Raw genomic sequence first — 24,209 nt, 5'->3', positions numbered from 1 at the left:
ACACAAACAAATGTTAAAATCACGCAGATTTTAATCTCCAATGGAGCAGAAAACCACAAAGGTTTTAATCACCAAAAAAATAAATATAACACAAATACAGAAAATAAAAGATTAAATTCCTTAAGCTTGTTAGTAAACTGTATTTGTAAAATAATTCTGGAGAAAATAAAATAACATAAACAGAAATATAAACGAAACACAAATTAATCCGAGCTCGCTGAATTCACAGTGTTTCCTTAAGGAATTTAATCCCTTCCTAATACCCAAGGTTATGGATTATTTCCTCCCAGGATTGAACGAATTACATACTCGTGTAGTGGTATTTCAAACCCCAGTGTTTCAGCGAACACAAAGTTCGGTAGCAAATCACACTTACTGTTGCTTTTTTGAAGTTAAAACAATGCAGAAAAAAGGAGGAGAAACTCATAAAATCGTATGGAAAATCTGAGAGAATGGACTTGTATTTATAGCCAATGTTGGGCTGAAATCTGAAGAGGTGCAACTCTTCAGAATGGTTGTTTATGCAAAACAAAAAATGGCTGTTTAATTTTCTGTTACAAAAACAGAAAACGAAAAAATGGAAACGGTTGGATTTTAATATTAATATTCTTGGATTTAATAGTAATATTTTGTTATTAAAACGGATGTTTAATAACATTTCTGTTAATATTTACTATTAACAAATAAATTTGATCCAAAAAATTAATCAATCAATCATTTGACCAAATCCGAAGCCGGAGCCGGAACCGAGCCGAGAGACGACGACGGCGCGAGGCTTGCCTTTTTCTCAACTCTTTAAGAGCTAGAAGAAGAGCAATTGCTTATATACCCATTAAAAACCTCTTCCTCTTCCCATATGGGACAATGTCCCTTCATCAAGGAGGGAATCTCAAATGAAACTCAAATATTTCATTTTCCCTCCATTTCTCATTCACCCTCTTTTAAGCATTAATATACTTAAAAACCCAACAGTATCAGCTCTTAGAACTCTCTCTTCCTAATTTATGTAATATTTTAGAATTTTTAGATCGAACTTCTAATTCTGATAAATATGATGATAATTGTGCTACATGCTTGTGTTCATAGCTAGAAGACCTATTCGAGAGAGGTTAAGTTAAGCTGTAGAGTTCTCACCTTCTTTACCATGCTTTCATCCTAGAACAACACATCTCTTCCGTAGCATTATTCCTTTGCTCTTCAGTACCATAATGCTCTTCAAAACTGTGCAAGAATCAACATTTTATTGAATCAATTTCTGGACCCATTCACCTTATTCTCTTGCCAAATTAACTTCGAACTGCAATAAGAACATGGGGATCATAAGTGTGTTTCTTTATATCTAACTTCCGTTAAAATAAAGCTAGATAGCTATCTTGCAATAGAAACATACATGGAAGCAACTGGAGTTTTTTTTTGTTTGAAAAGTAAGCAAATGAATTTTATTCCAAAAGATAAAAAAAAATTGTTTTAGGCATATTATCAAATACTTACGCTACATCAGTATGCCCAGTGCTGCAACAGAGCACGTACCCATTCAGAGATTTTTCATAAGAGGCATTTGAACAGATAATCAAATGCATGTACAAAATTCACAATGAAACTTGAAGTGAAACAAAAAAACAAAAACAAATATGTATCATCCATAAACAAATACAAAATACTCCCTTCGTTCCAGTTTATGTTTACCTATTTTTTTTGGTCCGTTCCAAAGAGAATGACCCCTTTCTAAATTTGGAAATAATTTAGCTTAAACTTATAATTCTATCCTTAATGAGAAGCTTTTATAACCACACAAATACTCTAGGGCCCTTATTGACTTGTTTAGGACCACAAATTCCAAAAGTCTTCATTTTTTCTTAAACTTCGTGCCCAATCAAACAGGTTCACATAAGTTGAAACGCATGAGTAATACATTTTATTAAACAAAAAGGAGAAGAAGAAGAAAAAAGTACAAATCCATAGAGAACCGGCCTCAAAGTAAAATATTAAAATCAAAGTTTCACATGCTCACCAAGTTATGTCGCAATAGCAAAACTGAAACACAAACCAAAGACAATGAAGAATATAGTTTACAATTACCATCTATGAAAACTTTCGGTAGAATCCAACGAATAGGAACTCATATGTACCCACCAAATTATGCTTACACAATAGGCAAAGACTACGGAAGAACATCACCGAGTATTAAGTTTGTAATCCTCGCTGGTTAGTAAGAGAAAAAAAAGTTTAGTATCTATGTTTATTTGGTACACGTGTTTTATGGGGAGGAGACAGAACACACGTGTTCTTACAATTGTGATGTACGTGTTTCTATGGAGAGACAAATGTACCATCTTATCCCCGAATGTATTCACAATTTCAAGAATATCTTAACAGTACACTTTCCATTACTTTTTGTACAACTTTTAGTGCAGTGTTCGTCCCTTCTTAGCCATTTATATAAAGTAAGTATAGTAATAGTATTATATATATATATATATATATATATATATATATATATATATATATATATATATANAATATATATATATATATATATATATATATATATATATATATATATATATATCCAAAAGTGTCTTTCTAATGTTTTTAACAGAGACCTAAATAATGCATTAATTAATTGATGATAACGTGATTAAAACACTTGATTATCTGACTAAAAGAGTTAGAACTGATGATGAGATTCTATATATGACTTGTTAAGAAGCATTTTGCATCCCTTATCTTCATTCCCTTTTTGCTCATTGGCCATTGCTTTTGTGTTACTGGTCTAAACAAGGAAACACAAACCGACTGAAATCTTATACTGCGTGCATTAGGAATATATATGTATACGGTAGAAATCAGGCACGCCCGATTTCCCAGGCTCGAGGGATCGCCTTAGGTCCGAGTTCGGGTAAGGTCGAGTTTGAGGTCGACGGACCAGACTCGAGCTCGAAGACAGAATGCAATGCCCGAAGATAGGAGTACGAGGAATACCGAAGCCGAGTATGCTCGACCCCGAATAATGCCGTTATGAATTTGTAACAGGATGAGCAAGATTCCTGCCACGTCCCCCAAGATCATGGCGCAGATCCCGGAATAGGATTGTACGATTCTGTACTAGGCGGTTAGACAGTTGTTCCAATAATATTCCTTACTGTAAATGGATATGTACCTTATTTAGGGTTTCCCTATTATATAAAGGGGACTCCAATCATTTGTAACATCATGTAATCTTTGGCAAAGAATATACTATCTTACTTTTCTGGCTCATTGCTCATCAGACTTGTCTTTTCTCCCTACTATTCTTACTTTATTGTTCTTGGTTCTTTTCGAGGTCAAAACTCCTTGAGTAACACTGGTTTGATTCACTTGTTTCTTTCATTTATACCTCACATTTCTTGATTCTTAATTGGTATTGAACTAAATCACATATCTTTAAAACCACAAATCAAATTTAATTGTTACTCATATTTTCGAGGTAAACAGTTTGGCGCCCACCGTGGGGCTAAAGATAATAGTGATTATTTCATTACTAATTCTCATTACACATGTTATTTTTACACTTTTTTGTCAAGATTTTCTGATTCTCAGGATTAAACATGTCGAACTCGCAAAATGCACATGTTCATGACAACGAAGGTCTTGGATTTCATGGGAAAAACAACAATGTAGGGGCCGGTGTACCACCAATAAACCCTGGGGAAGTGCCGAACATAGAACCAGTTGACGTTAGTTCGCACATTGTCTTAAATGCAGATCTAGGTGCAGACTCCGGAGGAAGTGTACGCAGGGAAACCCGGTCTGGGAGGCAAGGAACACCAGGTGTAGGAGATGGTGGAGTCAGCCTCCAAGTCATATTCGAGATGCTCCAACCTCAGTAGATCGCCATCACTCAACTTCAGAGTCAGAATAAAACTCCGAGCATAGTTGAACCAGAAAATACTCGGTGTGCTGAATCAGCACCAGAAAAGGTCGAACGAAAATGGCTCGGGGACTGACCGCACAATTATGAGGATACTCAAAGAGCTCACGAAGAGGATCGAGTCTGGGGAAAAGAAGATTGAAGACAATGACAAAAAGGTGGAAACTTATAATTCCCGGTTGACCAAATACCGGGGGCACCTCCGGTTTTGAAGGGTTTAGGTGCCAAAAAGTTCATGCAAAAATCGTTCCCTCAGAGTGCGGCTCTGATGCCCATTCCTAAGAAGTTTCGCATGCCCGATATACCCAAGTATAACGGGAAAACCGACCCTAACGAGCATATTATTTCATACACTTGCGGGATCAAAGGGAATGACTTGAATGACGATGAGATCGAATCAGTATTGTTGAAAAAGTTTGGAGAAACATTGTCAAAGGGAGCTATGATTTGGTATCACAACTTGCCACCTAACTCTATTGATTTGTTTGCTCTGTTAGCAGACGCCTTCGTGAAAGCACATGCCGGAGCCATAAAGGTGGCAATAAGAAAATCGGACGTCTTCAAGATAAACAAAAGAACGACGAGATGTTAAGGGAATTCGTGTCTAGGTTCTAGATGGAGCGAATGGATTTACCACCGATCTCGGATGACTGGGCAGTACAAGCTTTTATGCAGGGTTTGAATGAAAGGAGTTCGATCGCGACTAGACAACTAAAGTAGAATCTGATCGAGTATCCAGCTGTGACGTGGCCGGACGTACATAACCGTTACCAATCAAAGATTAGGGTCGAGGACGACCAGGTGGGAGCCCCCTCGGGTTCAGTTCATCCTAACAAGTCGACAGCTAGGCCCCCGAGGGGTACGGACAGGGAATCGAGGTCAAACAAAGAACGGTATCAGCCTTATGTTGATCGGAGAAACAATGGTTCAGGCCGTAACGCCCCTCGAAATGATCGGAGAAACGATCGAGGTCAAAGCTCTCGGGGACTCATGAGTAAGAGCGGGTTCGATAAACACACCGATCCCGCGGAGGCACCTCGAGTGACAGACTATAATTTCAGCGTAGACGCATCAGGGATTGTGTCAGCTATTGAAAGAATCAAAGACACCACCAGGCCTATACAAACCGATCCCTCTCAAAGGAATCCAAGCTTGATGTGTAAGTATCATGGCATACACAGCCATAGGACCGAAGATTGCAGGCAGCTAAGGGGGGAGGTGGCTCGGTTGTTCAACGAAGGTCACCTTCGAGAATTCCTCAGTGATCGAGCTAAAAACCACTTCAGGGGGAGATAATCCTACCAGTAAACGTAGCAAGAACCATACAGGACACCAAATTCCATGTCATCGAAGGTGACATGAGGTATAATGCACTCCTCGAGAGACCATGGATACACAACATGAGGGCAGTACCTTCAACTCTTCAGCAGATGAAGAAGTTCCCAACAGAGGAGGGAGTGAAAACAGTTTACGGAGAGCAACATACTGCAAAGGAGATGTTTGCGATTGAGGAGATGGTGCCGATACCAGAGCCTTCTACCTCGGAGAAATCGAGCACCAAAGGTAATCAGGCGGCTAAATAGCAATCACTGCGCCCAGCCTCGACGGAATCGGAGCAACAGGTAATCGAAGATGGAGAAGAGGATTTCCTTACTTCTCGAACCTTCTTCGTTCCCAAAGAGTCCGAAGCAACCAAGTCAACTGGCGAGGAACTGCAGCAGGTCATACTGATCGAATACATGCCCGAGAGAAAGGTATACCTGGGAACGGGATTAACCCCCGAACTCAGGAAAAAACTCATTCAATTTCTTATTGATAATATGGATTGCTTTGCTTGGTCCCATTTAGATATGACAGGGATTCCAACAGAAATGACGACACACCAGCTAAGCATCGACCCCAGGTTCAAACCGGTAAAACAAAAAAGAAGGCCCCAGTCCGAGGTGAAACGTGCGTTCATAAAGGACGAGGTAACCAAACTTCTTAAAATAGGGTACATTCGGGAGGTGAAATACCCGAATGGTTAGCCAACGTAGTTGTAGTGCCTAAAAAAGGAAATAAAACTTAGGATGTGCGTAGATTACAAGGATTTAAACAAAGCATGTCCGAAAGATTCTTTCCCACTGCCCAACATCGATACTATGATCGATGCCACGGCCGGCCACGAGATCCTAACTTTTCTCGACGCCTACTCCGGGTACAATCAAATTTAGATAAACCCAGAGGACCAGAAAAAGACTTCATTTATTACAAAATTTGGAACTTACTGTTACAACGTAATGCCCTTTTGGCTAAAAAACGCAGGAGCTACATACCAACACCTAGTTAACAAAATGTTCGAAGAACAAATAGGTAAAATAATGGAAGTTTACATTGATGATATGTTGGTTAAGTCCCTGCGCAAAGGACCATTTGACTCATTTGCGGGAAACATTCAAAATCTTGAGAAAGTACAACATGAAGCTTAACCCGGAGAAATGTGCCTTCGGAGTTGGCTCGGGTAAGTTCCTCGGCTTCATGTTGTCGAATCGGGGTATCGAAATTAACCCTGATAAGATCAAGGCCATCGAGGATATCACGATCGTGGATAGTGTGAAGGCCGTGCAAAGGCTAACTGGACGAATAGATGCTTTGGGCCAATGCATTTCGAGGCCATCAGATCGAAGTCACCGGTTCTTTTCCTTTCTTAAAAAGAAGAAAGATTTCGCGTGGACCCTGGAATGTCAGCAAGCCTTAGAAGAATTGAAGCAATATCTATCGAGCCCGCCTTTGCTTCACACCCCGAAGGTAGATGAAAAACTTTATCTATACTTGGCAGTATCCGAGATAGCGGTAAGCGGTGTATTAGTTCGAGAAGAGCAAGGTACGCAATTCCCTGTTTATTATGTGAGCCAAACTATAGGAGATGCTGAAACTAGATACCGTCACTTAGAAAAATTAGCACTTGCATTGATAAGTACATCTAGAAAGCTAAAACCATATTTTCAGTGTCATCCCATATGTGTATTAACAACTTACCCCCTTCAAAATATTTTGCATAAGCCCGAGCTATCGGGCCGTTTGGCCAAATGGGCCGTCGAACTTAGCGAGTACGATATCGAGTATCAACCTCGAAAGGCCATCAAATTGCAAATCCTAGATGACTTCGTGGTCGAGTTTACGCCAACCCTTGTACCCGAAGTGGAGAAAGAACTCCTGCTAAGATCGGGTACATCATCGGGGGTATGGACCCTGTTCACGGACGGTGCCTCGAATGTGAAAAGGTCCGGGCTCGGCATTGTCTTAAAGTCACCCACAAGTAGTATCATTAGACAATCTATCAAAACTTCTAGGCTAACTAATAATGAGGCCGAGTATGAGGCCATGATTGCAGGTCTCGAGCTAGCTAAAAGCTTGGGGGCAGAAGTCATCGAAGCCAAGTGTGACTCACTGTTGGTGGTGAACCAAGTAAACAAAAGTATTTAAGCTCGAGAGGATAGGATGCAATGATAATTGGATAAATTACAGGTAGCATTGCATCGCTTCAAGGAATGGACTCTAGATCATGTGCCTCGAGAGCAAAATAGTGAGGCCGATGCACTTGCTAATTTGGGATCTTCGGTTGAAGAAGATGATATCGTCACGGGGACTGTCGTCCAGTTGTCGAGGTCTGTGGTTGAAGAAGGACATGCCGAGATAAATTCAAAAAGTTTGACTTGGGACTGGAGGAATAAGTATATCGATGATTTGAAAAATGGGGAAGCTTCCATCAGACCACAAAGAATCGAGGGCCCTGTGAACTAAGGCTGCTAGGTTTGCATTAGGTGAAGATAGAACGTTGTACCAGAGAACGTTCGATAGGCCATTGCTGGTATGTTTAGGACCGGGGGACACCGATTATGTTCTACGAGAAATCCACAAAGGTACTTGTGGGAATCACTCAGGCGCCGAGTCTTTGGTTCGCAAAATCATTAGGGCAGGATATCTGGGACAGCATGGAAAAAGATACTAAGGAATTTCTCAAAAAATGTGACAAATGTCAACGGTTTGCACCAATGATCCGTCAGCCCGGAGAACAACTCCACTCGGTCCTATCCCCGTGGCCTTTCATGAAATGGGGGATGGACATAGTCGGCCCTCTACCAACAGCCCCAGGTAAAGCTAAATTTATTTTGTTTATGACTGATTATTTTTTTAAATGGGTGGAAGCACGGGCCTTCGAAAAGGTCAGAGAAAAAGAAGTTATTGACTTCATCTGGGACCACATCATATGCCGGTTCGGGATACCTGCCGAGATTGTATGTGAAAATGGAAAACAATTCATCGGCAGTAAGATTACGGAGTTCCTCGAAGCACATAAAATAAAGAGGTTCTTATTAACACCATACCATCCAACTAGAAATGGACAGGCCGAGTCAACAAACAAAACTATCATTCAAAACCTGAAGAAAAGGTTGGATGATGCAAAGGGGAAATGGAGAGAAGTTCTACTCGAGGTCCTTTGGGCATATCGAACAACACCGAAGTCTAGCACGGGGGCTACTCCATTCTCTTTAATATATGGCTCCGAGGCTCTCATCCCTGTCGAGGTCGGAGAACCCAGCACCAGATTTTGACATGCATCGGAGGAGTCAAATCACGAGGCTATGAATACTAGCCTCGAGCTATTAGATGAAAAATGAGAAGCAGTGCTCGTTCGGATGGCCGCGCGGAAGCAAAGGATCGAAAGATACTACAATAGAAGGACCAACCTTCGACACTTCGGAATCGGGGACTTAGTTCTACGGCAATTCACCCTCAATACTCGAGACACGAATGAAGGGAAACTGGGCCCGAATTGGGAAGGACCGTACTGAGTCCTCAGAGTTGTCGGTAAAGGATCTTACAAACTTAGCACAATGAAAAGTGAACAATTGCCAAACAATTGGAACATATCGTTACTCAAATGATTCTATTGCTAAGGTGTGAATGTATCTTCCTTGTCCATTTGAATTTAAAACTAACTCATTGAAGGTGTTCGGTCGAAGATATCGAAGGCACCTTTTTACACGAAGGCCTTGGGTTTTAAAGCATGTGTTGCGCTCTTTTTCCCTTAGGTGGGATTTTGTCCCAAATGGGTTTTACCGGCAAGGTTTTTAACGAGGCAACAACTATATGCTACCTAAGGAGAACTCAACAGTATCCAAGGCTTCTTTTCAATCAACCTCGAATATTGGGGGGCATCACCCTCGGAGGTCATATTTTCGAGGAAAATATTTCACGCCTAAGAGGGTCTCGATAGGAGAACTTTGTAATCGGCCAAACGGTCAGATGAACCGTGTCCATATAGAATAGTCGCCCCGACGGCAAAACATGTACGCATGTATCAATTATCTGAAGAAGCATTCTGTTTGTATCAAAAACACTTTGTGACTCAAAGAAGTTTACTATTATACGAGCTCTACACTTATAATCCTATGGGAAACGGCTCAAGAGCCAAAGCACGAATGCACCCCCGAGATACTCGGGGACTATCATCTCGACAGTCAACACATTCGAGTCATTGAAAACTCGGACTCATAAGACCTCAAAGAGGCATCCCCTCAATATAAAGGCTAAGGCCAACATACTCGAGGACTAACCTTTCGAACAAGTTTGAAAGGTTATCGGGAAACAAGTCCATGAGACATACCCGAAGGCTACGGCCATATTAAAGACTACGGCCAAATTAAAGACTACGGTAATATAAAAAGGCTACGACCGAAATAATGCGGCTCGGAGACGTCCGACTTCCGCCATAAATTAAAGGCCTTCAAACACTTTGAAAAAACCGGTTAAATCAGGCCACCCTCGGCAAAAGCAAAGATAAAGGGCTTCGATAAAATTAGCCCTCGAATAATTTAGAGGCTTCGATAACATCAGCCTTCGAAAAAACCTCAAGAGGTATTCGATTATGTTTACACAAACAAATTACTAATAAGGTTTTGATCCGTCGAACCTTCGAAAAACCCAACGGGTACAAAAAACACATGCTAAGGCATACAAAAATTTTCACTAAGTCTTTTAGCCGAAAAGAGGGAAAAATTATATCCACTTTAGAGGCCGAATTGGCCCAACTTAAAGAGCCTAAGGGCCAACCTAAAAGAGCCTAAAGGCCGACCTAAAAGAGCCTAAGGGCCGATATAAAAGATCCTAAGGGCCAAAATATATAGGGTTCGAGACCTTGTTCTCACTCAACTCGGACTCAAGAGTCCCGACGTCCCAAGCTCGCATCAAATCAATTTAAGCTTAGCTCGAGGACCAACAAAAGCCTTAAGAGATATTATATTGATCAATAAAACAAAACCTAAGGGTTTATTATGTTCTGAGTCCAAACCAATACTCGGACTGATCATTAAAGTAATAACTTCAAATTTCTTTCACAAATAAAGACGAGACGGAATTCGATACAAATCAAAGATGAAGCAAAGAGATCATTGTATATTCATAAGAGGTGTTTACAAAAGATATTTACAATGACCATGAGGGGCCCTTACACAAAAAAAAAGGATCTATTCCGCGGCTATATCCTCGGAAGCAATATTCCCGGGAACTGCATCCTCGAAAGCTCTATCTTCGGAAACCTCCTCCTCCTCGAGGGCTCCTTCTTCACCTTCCCCGCCCTCGAAACCACTCACAGCGTCTTCATCATCAGAAGAAACAAGAACCTGGCATCGGTTTCTAGCGCCTTTGCTTTGGCTATTTCTTCAATGAGGTCAAATCCTCGGGTGTGGATTTCTTCGAGAGTCTCCCTTCGGGCTTGGCACTTGGCCAAATCATTACTCCATTTTTCCCGGTCGAAGGCCTCACTTAGCTCCGCTTGAACAGTCGCGGTGACCCTTAAGTATACAGCAATGGACTTATCAGTTGTAGCCTTCGTCTTCTCAACCTCGGCCTTGGCCTGTGCAACTTCAGCCTCAGTTCTAGCGAGCTTAGCTTCTAGCTCCTCAATTTTCTTGGCCTGGGCCAGGCTCTTCACTTTAACGCCTCGGAATTGAGTTTTAGCCGAGGCCAATTGGGCTAGAGCAACTTCTTTATCGGCAACAAATCGATCTATGCTCTCTTTCCATCGGTGGCAGTCAGCCTTAACCTGATCGACCTCGCCCCAGAGCTGCCCTATCATCTCCAACTTTTGCTGCAGCTGAGATATTGAAATGTTAGCCTCCGCAGTAAGGCCGAGAAGACCATACTCTGTTAAAATCACAGTTACCTGCTCATCTAGCTCGGCCTCGTTTTTCTAAGCTTTGGCCAATTCTATCCGAAGGTCCTTGAGCTCCTCCTCCTTTTGGCTACAGAGGAGCCTCAGTGCCTTCTCTTCACCTGAAACCTTCCTGAGCTCGGCCTCACATTGGCTCAGCTCAGCCCTGAACTTGATGATGGCCTACACATGAAACTAAGACATGTCAGACAAAGGGAGGGAGAAAAAAGAAAAGATACAATAATGAAAGATAGCGTTTACCCGAGAAAGGAGACGTTGAGCCTCTTCGAAGAGGGTGGATGCATCACTAATGTCAGCAGCATCGTCAACCCCGGTGAAACAGTCCTGGAAAGGATCTTCTTCGAGAACCTTGATCGGGTCGGGCATTCGTAGAGCTCAAGCATCCTTTATTGCTTCCTCGGAGTATGATGGTAGAGAAGGTAAGTGACCCATTGTCAAGGCCACGAGCTCCTCGCTTGGGGCGCTCTGATTAGTTGCAGCCTTCTCAGCACTTGTCCCCTATGGCGTACTATTGAAGGAGGGGGAATGATCTCAATCTCTAGGGACTCGAGGGCTTTGCCCAAGTCTTTTTCCGGAATTCCTTCACCATAAGACGAGGTCTCAAGATCGGAGGGCTTGGCGGCCTCGGTTGGTTTCCTAGTTCGGGGCACCAACGTCGTTTCTTCACCCTCATTATCTTCATCTTCCAGATCTTGGGTGGCGGAACCCAAGTCCCCGTGTGTAAGCTTACTCCTCGGCTTTCGAGCAGGGACCCCCTCATCCTGGGAATCTTCAGGCTTCGAAGCCCTCTTTCTTTTGTTATCTTTCCCCAATTTCAGAATCGAGGACATAGCAAAGGAAACTAAGGACACTGGAAGAAACAAGTTCATGGTTGAGAGGTAGAGGGGGTCAATGCTTTCACAAGGGTGGCAATCTGTTGGGCATGAGCTTCCCTATCTCTTCCGAGCTCTTCCCTAAGTTGCCTGGTTTCCTTTCTCAGCTCGTCATTGTCTTCACGAAGCTTGGCATTCTCTTCAACAGCCAACTCCATCCTCTTACTGAGCTCTGCAGCCCTACGGCTCCCAAGTAGAATAGCAGATCATGTGGGTCCTCTAGCCTTGATCTCCTCATATCCACACTGCTTAAGGGTAACACCATCCAAAACGTCATTGTGGTTTCCATACTTAAGCTCAGGTAAGGCAATGTTGATCTTGTCAAACAACTCAGTCAACATGAAACCATAAGGCATAGCATGCTTAGGCTTGGAAGTGTCTCCAGTTCTTGCCATATGCTGAATCATCAGGTTATGGAGATTGATAGGTCTACCGAGTGTCAAGTAGTTCCATTATAAGCATGTCCAGTAGAGTATCTTCAGTGCCTTCTCTTAAGCCTCTAAACGAATGCNAATTGAGGCCGATATAGCCGAATGAGATGGCTGAGGGTAAACTCCAACCCCACGGCCTTGCCGGAAAAATAACGCAGCGATCACGATGCGCCAAAAAGAGGGGTGAATCTGGCCGAGGGTAACTTCATATGTTTTGCAAAAATCGATCACTACCGGATCGACGGGACCCAACGTGAAAGGATAAGTGTAAACACTTAAGAACCCCTCCACGTGGGTAGTGATGATTTCCTCGGGGCTCGGGATCTGGACCAAGACCTCGTCTCCCTAGCCGCAGTTCCTCTTTATGGCTTTGAGGTACTTCTTCGATATCGAACAAATAAAACGAGATACATGTTCATATCGGCCTGGGATATCGGGGGGATTCTCAACATTAAAATCCTTCTTTATCACACAAGGACCGGAGGTGATTTCGTGAAGGGCCGACGGCACCACCAGTTTGGTCGGCCGGGCGGTAGAAGAAGACGATGTTTTCTCTTTTTGGGGGACTGTTCAGCAAGTTTTAGCCATAGATTTAAGCTAAGGAGTTCAGGCGGTGGCAAAGTGTGGTGTTTTGTGTGATCTTGGCATTTTCCGGTGATCGGAGTAAAAGTAGTAAGGAGAGAAAGAGATGAAGGGGAAAAGTGAGCAGAATAAATGCAATGAAGAGGTAAAGTTTTTGATCCGAATAAGAAACCCCATATTTATAGATAAGAGGTGACGGTCCGGCAGCGCTAGTGGCCGACCATTACTGGCATGCTTTTAATGTTTTGGGGAAGCGAACCGATGGAACGTTTTGGTCACTTCGAGCGCCCACGTCACGGGAATGACATCATCGTTAGAGACTCCGGAGAATCGAAGTTCAAATCGTTTCTTATCATCTTAATCTAAGAAACGCGGGGACTATCTGTATACGGTCGAAATCAGGCACACCCAATTTCCCAAGCTCGAGGGATCGCCTTAGGTCCGAGTTTGGGTAGGTCGAGTTTAAGGTCGACGGACCAGACTCGAGCTCGAAGACAGAATGCAATGCCCGAAGACAGGAGTACGAGGAATACCGAAGCCGAGTATGCTCGACCCCAGAATAATGCCGTTATAAATTTGTAACAGAATGAGCAAGATTCCTGCCACGTCCTCCAAGATCATGGCGCAAATCCCGGAATAGGATTGTACGATTCCGTACTAGGCGGTTAGACAGTTGTCCCAATAATAATCCTTATTGTAAATGGAAATGTACCTTATTTAGGGTTTTCCTATTATATAAAGGGGACTCCAATCATTTGTAACATCATGTAATCATTGGCAAAGAATATAGTATCTTACTTTTCTGGCTCATTGCTCATCAGACTTGTCTTTTCTCTCTACTGTTCTTACTTTATTGTTCTTGGTTCATCTCGAGGTCACTAAGCTCGAGGTCAAAACTCCTTGAGTAACATTGGTTTGATTCACTTGTTTCTTTCATTTATACCTCACATTTCTTGATTATTAATTGGTATTGAACTAAATCACATATTTTTAAAACCACAAATCAAATTTAATTATTACTCGTATTTCGAGGTAAACAATATCATATTAAATATTTTACAAATTTCAAGTGTAAACTATAACTTGTTATTGAAACTGAAAATTTAATTATGATTAGATGTCAACAAACTAAAGGCATCTCATATAAGCTACATCCTTTCCATAAAATTAAGGTCAATTAATTACATGTTCAAATAATTTAATGAACCATAACTTTTTACAAATACATGTCTATGTTTCAAGTATTTTAAAATAAGGATAAATGTCACATTTAAATTAGGTTTTCAAGTATTTCAGAATAACGTTTTATCTGTTATGTACAATTTCAATTTTTCAACCCAAAACTGGGCAGCTTGATTTTCTATATATCGATGCTCTTTCCTATGATATTTTTCTTGTTTTTCATAGTCCAAGTGTTGCTAGGGACAGTTTGGATTTACACCCTTTACAGAAAAAAGACTATCTTTTTATAAATTTCATTTCTTTATGCTTGCCATGTTGATATTGAAGGCATTGAATTTGTTATGTGAAGCTGAGGACAAATCGTATATCAAGAATGGGAACTGCCCATGGGTTGAATGTATATTTCTATATGATTGGATCTGGTTGGGTCATTTTTTGAAGCCTTACTTGCAAAATAAAGAAAAGAAGATTTGGATGGTTATTATTCCGTTGCAAGTTGTGGCTAATGTACGTAGGACAAGTAGTGATTGATGAAACTAGCCCGTTTGGCGAAAGTCCGTATACATGGAAGCAGATTTTCTTGCTTGTGGATATTGTCAAATTCAAGATATCAGTGTCAGCTTTCTAGTTAATTATGTGCTGTGACACAAGCTTTTCGTAGCAGAAAATATAAATGATTGTACTTTCTTAATGGTGTACTTTGTAACTAAAAAAATGTCTGCTATTGTAGTTAGCTAATTAGAAGGTCATGCAAGATATGCTGCTTTGCTTTATGAAACTCTTTGCATCTCTTGCAGCTGGGTTTATATATAAGGGCCAATAGATTAATGATTGCACAGGTAAAGGTTGTTACCACAAGCATGCTGCGTTGAGTACTGAGCAACCTTTGAACGATGGTTGCTGGACTAGCGGGCAACTATTAGTGATTGATTTTATTTGAAACATGAGTTAAGCAACAAGTTGAGATGGCCGAGTTTGTCTAAGGCGCCAGATTAAGGTTCTGGTCCGAAAGGGCGTGGGTTCAAATCCCACTCTCAACATTCGCTTTTTGTGATGGTTCGCAGTCTCACCTGATGTGATGACGCAGCTAAGGACAGAGAACTTTATTATTTTCGAGGGCACAACTCACAAGGGTAGCTAATCCTTGTTGCTCATGATCTGCCATTCTCTTTTAAAAGAATGCGCAAAAGATGTACATTTTCTTGCGAGACCCTTCCATTTTGAAAAGGCAAAAAAGTTTGATTCACCCTCCAGTTCAATATTTGAAAATCTAAACAAGACGACTTGTGACAATTAGATTAGAGAGTAAGGGGTCATTTGGTATATGGGATAACAATAATAATTTGGGATAAAGTTTGAAATTAACTTTTTTCCATGTTTGGTTTGAAAGTGTAAATTAATCTCAGGATAACGTTTACACTAAAATGGTAGGATTAATTATCCTATATATAACTACTCCGATGGGATATCCTGAGATATCCCACTATTGTACCAAACGACCCCTAACTACACATTGTGTTCACTAAGTGGATTAATCAAAATCAATATTGACCATTCAATTATTCTCTAAAGTCAAAGCTGGAAGTCAAGATAAAAGGCTTCTCTGAAGTCAAAGCAGGAAGTCAAGATAAAAGGCTTTCTATGTGAAGATTTAAGAAAGCAGTTAATAAGTCCTAAACCTCATCAAATGTCACTATGTCCAGTACCTAAACCTTCATTTTACGGGGAGGTTACAACTACACAGTTAATACATCAAATAAATAAGGAAAATGAATGGGGGGTCACAACTGAACTGAATAGCCATGCAAAGAACAAAAGACAACTAGACAACCTATTATGGGACGTGACACTTCTTCCTTTGACTGCCCCATCTATTATCTCAACAGAGCCCCAAATTTGGCAGCGTCAACTTCTTTAACTGTTTAATACTATCATCTATCCAAGGAAAGAGTGTCACATAACAAATGTGCAAGCAAATCAACCCCAATGACATAGCAGAAAGCTAACGTAAGAGAGCAAAACAAAGGAATTTTGAGAAAGTTACTGACGAATGTAACTGTAAAAAACATCCATCTAGTATTAGTACTTCGAGGCATTGTCTATAGAAATATAATATACCAACTTAAATTAAGTCTACTTACGCCCTCATAAACCAGCCAACTCTATAAGCTAAATAAACCTGATAAGTAACCCGTGGGTGAGAGATTCCCAACTGATATTAAGTACGAAAAAGCTACTCTAATAATATATGTATCTATGTAAATATTTTGAGATGCTTATAAGCAAAAGATCAACTGAAAATGCATCGCCAAAGTGATTGATCATAGCACTGGTGAGCGAGGAGCACGAGGTCGCACAGGAGTCTTCGATGGGCTTACCCTGCATAGACCATAATATAAAGATTATAGATTAAACAGGAATGTCAAGAGAGGAAGCTTTAGGAAAAGTTTTTAAGGAATCAGAAAACAACCTTATGGGAAGTGATCCCAAGATTGCACCACTGCAGTTCAGTGCTGCAATTGCACTCTCCGCCTGACACATACGAAAATTTAACATGAAACCATGCATAAAATGCAGCAATGGAAAGTCGTACCAAATTCCATGAAGGAGATGAAAAGAATCAGTAAAATGGAAGAGATCAAAATTTGTTATTCTCAAATCCCGTGAATATACTAACAAAGACAATAGAAAATCTTCAAAAAGTGCGGACCAGCTGTGAGATCACAGAACTGCCACATCATGCACACTAATATAAAATGAAATTCTAACAATAGGCACGATCGTGTAGGTGTTGTCTGCCATGAAAATAAGCTGCAGAGTGTGAAAAAAAATAGAAGACAAATAATAGACAAGAAGAATAGGAACAAGTATGTGATTTCCAAACTTAGAAGTGTTATCCCCTTATACAAGTTTCACCTCCAACTAATACAAGCAAAACGTTAGCCGAAAGTGTGTCTCTCAAGAAAATCAGCACATACTCTACAGTTCATGACCTCACTTATGAAATAAGCATTTCCCACAAGTAACAGAAAACAGCTTCTTGAATGCATCAGATGAAAACCTCAAATGCAGATAAAGAATCCAGTGAACGATGAATATCATAGAGGAACTTTTCATATATCCCTACCAATTCTTAACCCCTTGGAAGGATAGGAGGCGGTGGAAAAAGAAGAAACATATTAGTTGAAAGCAACTCATGTACTGAGAAAATATAAATCAATAAAAATGCAGGTTAAATGAGAGTACTTGCAAGTGCTAAGATATATCAAGGGGAACTGAAGATGGTTTGGTGGAAGCAAATAATATCTATTTCCTTGAATAAAGAGACGAAGTATATAGCCCTTATCTCCAGCTTTCATTTAAGTGATGAATAATCACATTGTAACAGATTCCCATCAAAGCAACAGCCATACATTGTAGACCGAGAAGCCCTAACTCACGGCAAGAGATTAAAAGTTGATCACTGACAGAAGCAAAGTAAACACCAATTCTGCCAGACAATCAGAACATGTATTGAAGACCAATAGTTCTGGGGACTGCCCATGGGGCATTCTGTTTCCACATTCTATAAATTCAAACTGATTCCTCACCAACAAGTCCACTCAAGTTGCTAGGGCATCAAAAACACCACGATTGCAATTTTCTTTGTCCGTACATTTCTAAATTCTAAGGCTTCTGATATCTCTAGTTGCTGCAGATGAGCTAATCAAGACTTAACATGCATAGATAGCTACTGAATATTGTCAGATGCCTCTTCAACTTATCAAATAGACAAAAAGAGAAGCAAATTTTTCCTGCTGTCGTTAACCCTTTCAGCAAGGTCTTTTAGTTTCTAATTTGTTTCTACTGTTGGACTCCTTCCATAATGTGATCCGTCTTGAACTATGTAAAACAAGCTCCTACTCTTTCAAATTCCTTATGGTACCGAGATCTTCCATTTCTTTATTTGCAAAGGATGCAGCTTTCTGTTCTTTTTTCCCCTCATAAGACCAACAATTTCATTTATGGTACCGAGACCTTCCATTTCTTTATTTGCAAAGGATGCAGCTTTCTGTTCTTTTTTCCCCTCATAAGACCAACAATTTCATTTATAGGAAACCAAGCAGCATCAAAAAGTATGTACGAGATGTGGGTGAACATGACTCAACCCGAATCAACCAGTCCTTATGAATGAAACATAAAAGAAGAAACTACCAGTTTAATCTCTTTAATCTCTTCTTATGAATGAAGCTATTAATCTCTTTCATCTCCCACGTTTTGTACAGAGAAAATAATCAACGTAGTCATAATAAACGATAAAACTTTTTGAAAAGTAAATAGCCGTAAAATTAATCTTCAAATAAATTCTCTTGGGAGTTGGACAAAATTCTATCAGACTGCACTCACCTCTTTTATTTCATCTGCTAGATGCAGAACTAAAGGAATTCTCCTTCCAAAAGTAACTCTACAAGCACTAGTAAATAGCTAAAGTAGGAAAACTAAACTGCAACTGGCTATCAAAAGACCTACTGTACCAGTTAACCTGCAGATGATGGATCTTAAGCCAAAGAAGATTTAATTATAGAGAAACTTACCCAGTGAACACAGTAAAGCTTAGATAGCTAACAAATTAGGATCAGCTAGTGACGGCAAAGAAAGACAGCAGTATATGCTTATACTGGTATTCGAGGAGAAAAGGAGAAAGATTTAAGCCAAAGTTCAGTTTATCAGAATTTATTTCAGAATTCATGGGGTGACCATGCCATAAGCAACATCTTGAGTTAGTGCAGTATCCAAATAGGAACCAGAGCTGGTGCTTCTACACTTTTTGACTGCAAAAGAATCACATAACATCAAAATAATGTTCAAAGACAAGCACAGAGTTCCGATTGAAGTGACAAAAAAGTTGAAATAGGAGGAACTTCTTGTGGGACTCAGCCATTGAAACTTGAAAGTTTCACCAGGTTTCTTCACGTTCGGATATGAGGGATTGGGTGAAAGACCTTAAAATTTTCAACAAGGCACTACTAGGGAAGTGGCTATGACCAAAAGTGTTTTGATGGCATCACAACTCCCACCCCTACTCCGAAGGCTAGATGTTTGGTTAATCTTTTTGGTTGGTTTAACCACACTCCTCTATTCAGTGTTGATACTTTCCTACTTTCCTGGAATTCATCAGCTCACTAATTCTGTGATAGCTTTTTTTGTCTTTTTTGAGCTGAGAATTTCTCTATTTGTAATCTTTGCTTCTTCTTGATGCTTGTTAATGATATATCACTTATTTCATCAAAAAAAAAGGAAGTTGCTATGAAGATTTGGGATTGAAGAGCAGGCATTATGGAAGGAAGTGATAGCAGGCATTATGGAGGGATGTGATAGCAAGAAAATATGGTGTTGTGGAATGGAATGGAGGCTAGAAATGTAGCATTACCTTAAGGATACATCTTCTGAGAAATATCATGAAGAGTTTAGAAGATTTTGGCAGCTTTGTTACCTATAAGGTAAGAAATGGAAGAAGAGTCAGCTTTTGGGATCAAAAGTGGTCGCGGAGAGCAGAGGCGCATCCGGGATTTAAACCCTATGGGTTCAACTTTTAAGGTTTTAAGCATTGAACCCATTATATTTTTAAAGTTATGGGTTCATATCTACTATTTTTGCAATTTTAATGAATTTTTATATAGAAATTTTTACTCCGCGTCAGAAGTTATGAATTCAGTTGAACCCGCCCATGAAACACTACATTTGCCTCTGGCGGAGAGAGCAAGTTGCGGACGACCTTATCTAACTTATTCCCAACTTTGTGCAAAAAAGAGATGATGGTGCAATAAACGTCCGGCATAAGAGGGGTGAGTTCATTGAGACTTGAGATTTAGAGGAACTTTACAAGATTGGAAGGTGGAAGAATTCCAAAGGTTGACAGAAATGTCTAAACACAGAATATGATACTCATTGGTTAGGACTCGTGAAGGTAGGGGGTACAAAGAGATGGTTCATGTTCAGTAAATTCACTGATCAAAGAATTTTCAGTGAACTCTACCATAGCATTTGATTAGAGATGAGTCACGTTTCTCTGATGTGTCTATTTGGATCCCTAGAGCACCTAGGAAAGTGTGCTTCTTCGCTCGGTTGGCAATAGAGGGGCGACTATGACAGTGGATAACATGAAAAGAAGGATTACAATGCTAGCTGGTAACTTTTATTATTATTTTTTTATAACTGTTGTGTTCGAACTAGCTTGCGCAAACTCAACTAATTCCATGGAGTACTTGCTATTGGACAGATGGGAGAAAATCACTTAGTATTTTTGCCTCCGCTGGGATTTGAACCAGAGACTTCATGGTTCTTAACCCACTTCATAAAATATGCTAGCTGGTATTTTATATGTAGATGTTTAGGAAAAGACATGGATCACATCTCGTTACATCACTAGTGGAACTTGGATCACCTCTTGTTACATTACCAGGTGATTTCACGCTTGTGGTGAAAGATACATTGATAACTATGTCGTTAGAAGAAGGAAGAGAATATGTATGGTATGGAACATTGCCCCGCTAGGCACTATGAGGGTCCTGTGAAGAGAGAGAAATAGGAAAGCTTTTGAAGGGTCAGAAAATGAGTTTGTAAATTTGAGGAATAACCTCTTATTAGTTTGTTTTTGGTGCGCCTATATAGCTCCATAGAAGATTGGGTTGTAAAGAACCATAAACTATGTAGGTTCTATACTTTTTAGTATACATCTTGTATACGGGAGTTATCCAACATGAATAGAATTATTTAGCCTCTCAAAACCACAAGCACAGAGTAAAAGAGATAATACACTTTGAGCAAAAATAAAATGCCAAATGCAAGCATTTGCAACACACGATACGATTTGATAGCAACTATTGGAAGTTATAGTATCTCGGAAGATTAGTTAGAAGAAGAGATCCGCAGCTCAAGGAAGTTTCAAGCAGCAATACAAGTCAAAAGCTCATGAAATTACCATGACAAACTCAACAAAAGCTAGACGAGTCGAATGATGATAGTCACCAAGCAACCTCAAGCGATGAACCTATGTTAGAGAAGAAAATCCAAACATAGAGTTAGGATTTAAAGAAAAGACCGGCACTTCCAGACTTGTTACGTGAGCAGCTACAAACCTCTCCACAAAAGGATTCAAAGAACAGCTTGACATCTGCTTGAGTAACCTGCTTTCATACAAACATACAAGTCGTAAATATTTGTCTTCATTGATGTCCATCAACTAAGTGAATTATAAACCCAAAATTACCTTCTTATCAATATTTGTACAGTATACTGTTCTGGCACACATCTCTCTTTCATCTTCAGACTAACATCAGCGCAAAAGGTGAAAAATTTAGTATGAGCAGCACTAGGTATGTATTTGCCGCCCCTAGGACAATGTTACAAAAGGTAAATCACATGTAGCCACAATTCCTCACCCTTGGAAGAAAGGTTGGATTAACCGGAGCAATCGCAGTTTTAGAGGGAAGCACTCTCACGGGATAAAATCCAAGCATAGTTCCTGCAAGACTCAGAGCACTCCTTGCACCTTCTGCATAACATATTGGTGAAATTGTGATGTTCGAGAACAGGAACCCTAACCAGAATATATAAGCAAATAATCATGTTTCAACCTACCTTCATCTGTAAACTCAATAAAGGCAAAACGAAGTACAGAATTGGTGTCACCACATATACGACAGTCCACAACCTTCAGCACATCAAGGTTAGTCAGATATGGAAGCAGAACATTTCCTCAACATAATTAAAAAGGGAGACAATAACCACGACTAATGAGTATGGAAGCTTGACATAATGGAAAGATATCCACCTGTCCACAACTAAGAAAGAGTGCTGCAAGCTGCTCTTCAGTTACCTACACAAAAGAAGAAACATTAAAAAAAAAAGAGAGAGAGAGATAAAGGTGCAAATGTGCAATAACCCCATTAACAATACGGGACCTCTTATACCTGATGATCAATGTCGGACACATAAACCGTCCTCCTTATAACATCTTCCCTTTGGGCCATGCCTGTTCGGGTATTCATCCTTCTCCTCCCATAACCAAAGCCATTCTTCTTCTGTACGCGCCATTTAAAACTCAACTACTCAGATCAGACTCGCAGACGTTGAATTATTATGAAAAGAATCAATACAGAGAAAATTTTATTTTACCTAATTATAGGGTAGAGAAAGAAATAAAGAAACACAATAGCCTCTACCGTAACCCTACAATGACTAACTAAACCCTCTTATTACTTTTATGCAAAATAACAACTGGACAAATAAGAAATGTCCTTGAAGTGATCATCTTACATCTAACATAAACTAAAAGGTAATTCTGAAAAGTAACAATAACAAAACTAGAGAACCTAGCATATCCATATTTGACCTCAAACACCAACGACAATAACAACTATGCCTTAGTATCAACCTAGTTGAGGTCGGCTATATAAATCTTCACTGACCATGTTACTCCTATATAAGCTCATCTCATGCCGATATTATACAGAATAGAAGTTCTTAATAAATCTCTGAAAGGCTAACAACTCCTAGAAAAGCATAGGACTTAAAGTGAAAGTGTTAACATTCGACCACATATATATATATATATATATATATATATATATATATATATATATATATATATATATATATATATATATAAATTAACAAAAACGGGATAAATGAGGAAGAAAAGGGTGATCAACTGGATACCCTTCGGTTGGAATTTGCATTGGAAACTCCCTGGTTAGACTGCATTACAAAATTATTAGTAGCATCAAAGCCAAATTGCACTCCACCACCACTAGGTGGAAATGGCATAATCCTGTGGTTAGTTAGTGAAAGTGGCACAAACTCTTCAGCCATGGGATTCAATTTGGAAAACATTTCCTCCAAATCCCTCATCTCCTTCTTAAACCCTTCCTCACCATCATCTCCATTCCTTAAATCAATACCGTTCATTTTCTGATGCTCATGCTGAACCATATTATGATTAACCAATACTCCATTGCCGTTGATGCTGTGCTGTACAGAAGTTTCTTGCTGCACCATACGGAAATTCTGATCAGTGGGACCCATCTTTGATCTCTGCACGCCGTTCTGTTTCGTTGTTACTGACTGATGATGATCGAAGGCAGCATCTTTCTGTACAATTCTGCCGGGATTCGATGAGCCAACAACGTTAATGTTAATGCCAGCATTCTCAACCACAGCCATGATTGTTTGTTTCAACAACCCTGTGACACAGACACTGTCAAGGAATGCTCCTTTTTGTTTTTTGTCTTTTTCTTGTACCCTTTTTTCCCTATATGAGTTCTGTCAAAACCCAATAAATAAATAAAGATGACACCTTTTTTCAAGAAGATCAAGTTGGGATTTTGAAGTTATTACTAAATCGGGAATAAATAATAGGGAAATGAGGAAATTCATACCTGATGGTCTAAATGGTGTCCATTGATCAGAAATTAGAGTCCCAATTCTAAAAATCGTCAGCTGAGAATGAAAAAATCAAAAAGCAGAAAAGGGTAGCAAAAACAGGACAGGAATAAAATAAAATTTCTTGTAGTGTGTAGTAGTAGGAGTATTATTTTACTGAGTCTGCACTGTGCAGAGAGAAGATATGAGGAAAGAGAAATGAAATAGTAGTAATAGTCCACTAGTTTATAGGAGGAGAGAGAGAGAGGTGGGTTCTTCGGATCGTCCGTTTTGACACACACCACTTTTTGGACTTTCTTTCACTACCTCCCAAAATATTGATAAACAATACGTACTAGTGAAGAACCTACTTCTACTGTCCCACACCGCATAATATGTTCGATGGGTTTTAGACACCACGGGCATCATCAAATTTCCCCTTTGTACATGATCTCTCGTTTGGTACCAGGTATAAGGACTAATTAATCCCGAAATTAAATTTAATAAGAGTTTATTTCATATTTAGTTAATAAAAAAGTACAGAATAATTAATTTCGGGATTAATTATTTTGAAATTGTAGTATTTTTTTATTCCCATGAAAAGGTAAAATAAC

At 39.8% G+C, this 24,209-nt stretch overlaps 1 protein-coding gene and 1 non-coding gene across 3 annotated transcripts; one reads left to right on the top strand and one right to left on the bottom strand.

The window, feature by feature from the left end:
- The first annotated feature begins 15,152 nt into the window (after positions 1–15,152).
- On the top strand, positions 15,153–15,233 carry TRNAL-AAG. Its single transcript has one exon. It is a non-coding gene; the product is annotated as a tRNA-Leu (tRNA).
- A 995-nt stretch (positions 15,234–16,228) lies between these two features.
- LOC109219340 (polyadenylate-binding protein-interacting protein 11-like) lies at positions 16,229–23,894 on the bottom strand. Of its 2 annotated transcripts, none has more exons than XM_019383777.1 (11): positions 23,613–23,894; positions 22,894–23,496; positions 22,146–22,256; positions 22,007–22,051; positions 21,814–21,886; positions 21,615–21,727; positions 21,443–21,502; positions 21,312–21,359; positions 21,155–21,223; positions 16,664–16,725; positions 16,229–16,572 (listed from the first exon to the last, which is right to left on the bottom strand). In XM_019383777.1, the coding sequence occupies exons 2-11, from the start codon at positions 23,395–23,397 to the stop codon at positions 16,515–16,517; spliced, it is 1,143 nt and encodes a 380-aa protein (XP_019239322.1). In that variant the 5' UTR covers positions 23,398–23,496; positions 23,613–23,894; the 3' UTR covers positions 16,229–16,514. The 2 variants fall into 2 exon arrangements, with proteins under 2 accessions (XP_019239322.1, XP_019239323.1); XM_019383778.1 differs by having other exon boundaries at positions 22,894–23,417.
- Positions 23,895–24,209: the final 315 nt, after the last annotated feature.

This window comes from Nicotiana attenuata, unplaced genomic scaffold, assembly GCF_001879085.1.
Source record: "Nicotiana attenuata strain UT unplaced genomic scaffold, NIATTr2, whole genome shotgun sequence".
NCBI lineage: Eukaryota > Viridiplantae > Streptophyta > Magnoliopsida > Solanales > Solanaceae > Nicotiana > Nicotiana attenuata.
This window is presented reverse-complemented; position numbering and strand designations above follow the sequence as displayed.